Source organism: Malus domestica, chromosome 06 (assembly GCF_042453785.1).
Source record: "Malus domestica chromosome 06, GDT2T_hap1".
NCBI lineage: Eukaryota > Viridiplantae > Streptophyta > Magnoliopsida > Rosales > Rosaceae > Malus > Malus domestica.
Window position 1 is genome coordinate 10,212,629 of NC_091666.1, and position 3,777 is coordinate 10,216,405.

Consider the following 3,777-nt stretch of genomic DNA (forward strand, 5'->3'; position numbering starts at 1 on the left):
GTCTATAAGTCGTACAGATCACTATAGGTGACTCCGACTTATGTGCTAGCTTTGATTTATTGAGCACATGATTATTTGTATTGCTCATGAGATGCTGTGTCGTGGTATATTTATGGATTTACTGTTGATATACTTTTGATTTTACATTGATAGGTGGTATGATTTTTTTTTAAAACTATACAGGTGTCACAGCGAGGGGTTATAACGATTTAGAAGATTTTTATTAAAATTTTATTTCCAGGGCCACACACCCTTGCATTTTTTCCACCCTCCAAGTTTTTTTTTTTTTTTTTAGCTGAGCTTTCTTATTGATGAGGATTTGTGGAAAATCTTGGTATTGGAGATTACCTTCGATGGTATGATTCTCAATCCACTCTAATGTACTTTACTTATGCTTTGACATCACATGTGAAATGGGTTCATTTTCGCTCACAGCGCACTCTTGTATTTTGGCACTTTTAGATTTAAATTTATTCATATTTTCCCACATCACTATACTTTATGGCTTCGTCACCCTCTTGGTGTTGGCCAACATAACTCGATTTGGAGTCCAATTGAACTTTCCGGATTGGGGTGTGACACCTTAGAATCCTATTGTTGCAGGATGGGTCGCTTACTAACGTGAACGTCTACTTTGAGACAACTGGCTGTTTTTTTTAAGGAAAAAAAATTTGTCCTAGCTAAGAACACGTGAAAACATTTGAACATGTTAATGCACAAAATCGGAGGTCTTGGAACAACGTAAAACCGACCGTGAATCTGCATGAAATGTAAATAACACAAGATGTATCGTGGTGCACCCCAAGGTTTGGGCTACGTCCACACTGATTATGTATTTATCTAAGGGAGAGAGAGCTCTGAGAGTGAGAGCTTTGAGAAGGAGTGAGGAGCCTCAGGCATTGACCTCTGAGGGTGAGAATGAGGCCCCCCAAGTCTTCAGTCAAGAGAGTCTTTTGGCTGGAGACTTGAAATTCAGTCCATGTGTGGGCCGAAGTAACTAGATGTCATCTTGAACTGGTACTTGATATGAGGCAGTGCTCTAAGTGAAATGATGCTCAATTATAAGTAGCACATGTTCCGAGGCTGCTCAGCTTGTGGTGCTTGAAGGTGAGGGGGTCCCTTTTATAAAATAAGGGCTCGCTCCTCAATACATAAATGATGGGCTAGAGTTGATGCTCGCGGCGAGGCAGTAGCTCAGTAGGCGGCGATCCTCTTTAATGGTGGTGAGGGAGTCCCTTTTATAGAATAAGGGCTCGTTCCTCAATACATAAGTGATGGGCTAAGAGTGATGCTCGCGGCGAGGCGGTTGCTCAGCTCGCGGCGTTGCTCTCTAATGAAGGTGAGGGAGTCCCTTTTATAAAATAAGGGCTCGCTCATTAGTACATGAATAATAGGATAAGTCCTCCAAGTATTTTTCATGAGGCCCAGTTGAGGCCCAATATATAGTACATAATGTAGTCCCCCAAGTCTTCGATCAATAGAGTCCATTGGCTGGAGACTTCAAATTGAATCCATATATGGGTTGAAGTGGCGGTTGTTTGGAGGCGGTATTTGTATACCCTGCACTGAAGCTTTGTAGGTGAAGCTTTGCAAGTGAAGCTTTGAAGCTAGAGCTTTGTAAATGAAGCTTTCGAAGTTGGAGCTTTTGTAAATGAAGCTTTTGAAGCTAGAGCTCTATAAATGAAGCTTTTGAAGCTGATTGACATGAGTGATGCTCATGAATGTTTATGTTGATTGACATGAGTGATGCTCATAAATGTTGTCATAAGTGATGCTCATGAATGTTAACATGAGTGATGCTCATAAATGTTGACATGAATGATGGTCATGAATGTTTATGTATGATTGTCATGAGTGATGCTCATGAATGTTTATGTATGAATGACATGAGTAATGTTTATATATAATTTGGAGTACTGGGCGTACTTTTTATCACCTGGTTGGTGGCATGAAGGAGAGTACGGGTTGTACATTTCATCACCTGGTTGGTGGCATGAATGGCTAGTTACCAAATGATATTAGAGTACGGGTTGTACATTTCATCACCTGGTTGGTGGCATGAATGGCTAGTTGCCAAATGATATTAGTGTACGGGTTGTACATTTCATCACTTGGTTGGTGGTAATAGTGGCAGGTTACCGAATAATTGTGGAGTACTGGGCATACTTTTGATCACCTGGTTGGTGGTAATAGCGGCAGATTGCCGAATAATTATAGAGTACTGTGATTACTTTTGATCGCCTGGTTGGAGCTTCGCCCTCTACACAACATGCCAGCCTATTTATTTTGGGCTTTGCCGTTTTATTTTTTTATTATATATATATATCCATCTGATGGGGTTTATACAGATGTCTGCAACAGATAAGAAAAATAAATTACACCATACAAAAACCAGAAAAGTAAATCACATCATTCTGGTAGGGTGTTTATACCTTGCTTTTGCTTTCTGCTTTTGTTTTTGTTTCCTTTTTTTTGCTTTCTGAAATATTCTCCCAACGACACGATCCTTTTGTCTTTTTCTTTTCTATTCCTTTTTTTCTGATCTGTCCACCTCCAGACACACTCAATTGCTTTTGCTTTTACTTCCCTGCTTTGTTTTTGCTTTTACTGGAATGATGGGCCTTTCTTTTTCTTTGCTTGGTGGTTAAGCTGGCAGGGATTGCGTCCGAGCATAGTGAGGGGTCAAAGTTGGAGAGCATGATGTGACTGTTCGATCTGACCAGCACGTTCTCGGGTTTTAAGTCCCTGTAGATGATTCCCAGCATGTGGAGGTATTCCAACGCCACCAGGACCTCCGCAGCGTAGAACCTTACGGAGTTGAGGGAGAAGCGTTTGTGAGGCTGAATGTGGCGAAATGAGTGGAGGTTGCTGCCGGAGCAGTACTCCATGACGATGCAGGAGAAATGTGAGGCTTCGAACTCGGCGTAGAGAGTGGGCAAGAACAGGTGGTCAAGCATTTTGAGGATCTTCCTCTCTGTCTTGGCTCTCTGCACCTTCTTCTTTATCGCCAGAGCCTCATTGTCGACGACTTTCATGGTGTAAAGGCACGAGGAGGACGAAGACTCGGTATCCTGATTGGCCGGACTTGCAGAGTAGCTGCTTTTAAATGTGCAGAGGTAGATGGTGCCGATGTCACCGGCGCCAATGAGTCAGTGGAGATGGAAGTCGCAGAAAGTGAGGGCTATTTTTTTTTAGAGTGAATGGCGGAGTGGTCGAAGGTGGGGATCGAGGCCGTGTTTCTGGCATTGGCCGGGTTGACGGTTCGAGTAGGGCAGTTTGGATCGAGGCCATGATCACTTGAACCCATGATCACCTCTCAAGAAAAACCCAGTTGCGTTTTCGCGAAGGGGGTAACGATAGGTCGTGATGGGAAGGATGCGTGGGTGTTCAACATCGATGAGACTCTGCTTTTGAATTTTCCCTACTATCAGGTATATGGATTCAGATCAGAGACGTTCGATGAAGCATCTTTCGATAGGTGGGTAGAGTTGGCTGAGGCCCCTGCTCTCCCAGCAAGTTTAAATTTATACAGTCAGCTTGAGCGGTTGGGTTTCAAGATTTTTTGTTAACTGGGCGGAGCAATTATCAGAGAAATGCCACCGCGAAAAACCTTCTATTTGCAGGTTAAAACCATTGGGAGAGGTTGCTGCTGAGATGACCTTCTGATCAATGAACACTTGCCACGGTTTTCAAATCCCAGAAGAGATCAGACTTGATAAATGAAGGTTATCGAATTCATGGGAGCTCGGGAGACCAATGGTCCCATTCCCATCAACA

At 42.9% G+C, this 3,777-nt stretch overlaps 1 protein-coding gene across 1 annotated transcript; it reads right to left on the reverse strand.

Annotated features, from left to right (window-relative positions):
• Positions 1-2,579: 2,579 nt before the first annotated feature.
• Positions 2,580-3,035, reverse strand: LOC139196793 (protein kinase PINOID-like). The gene has a single exon (XM_070823136.1). The coding sequence runs from the start codon at positions 3,033-3,035 to the stop codon at positions 2,580-2,582; it is 456 nt and encodes a 151-aa protein (XP_070679237.1).
• Positions 3,036-3,777: the final 742 nt, after the last annotated feature.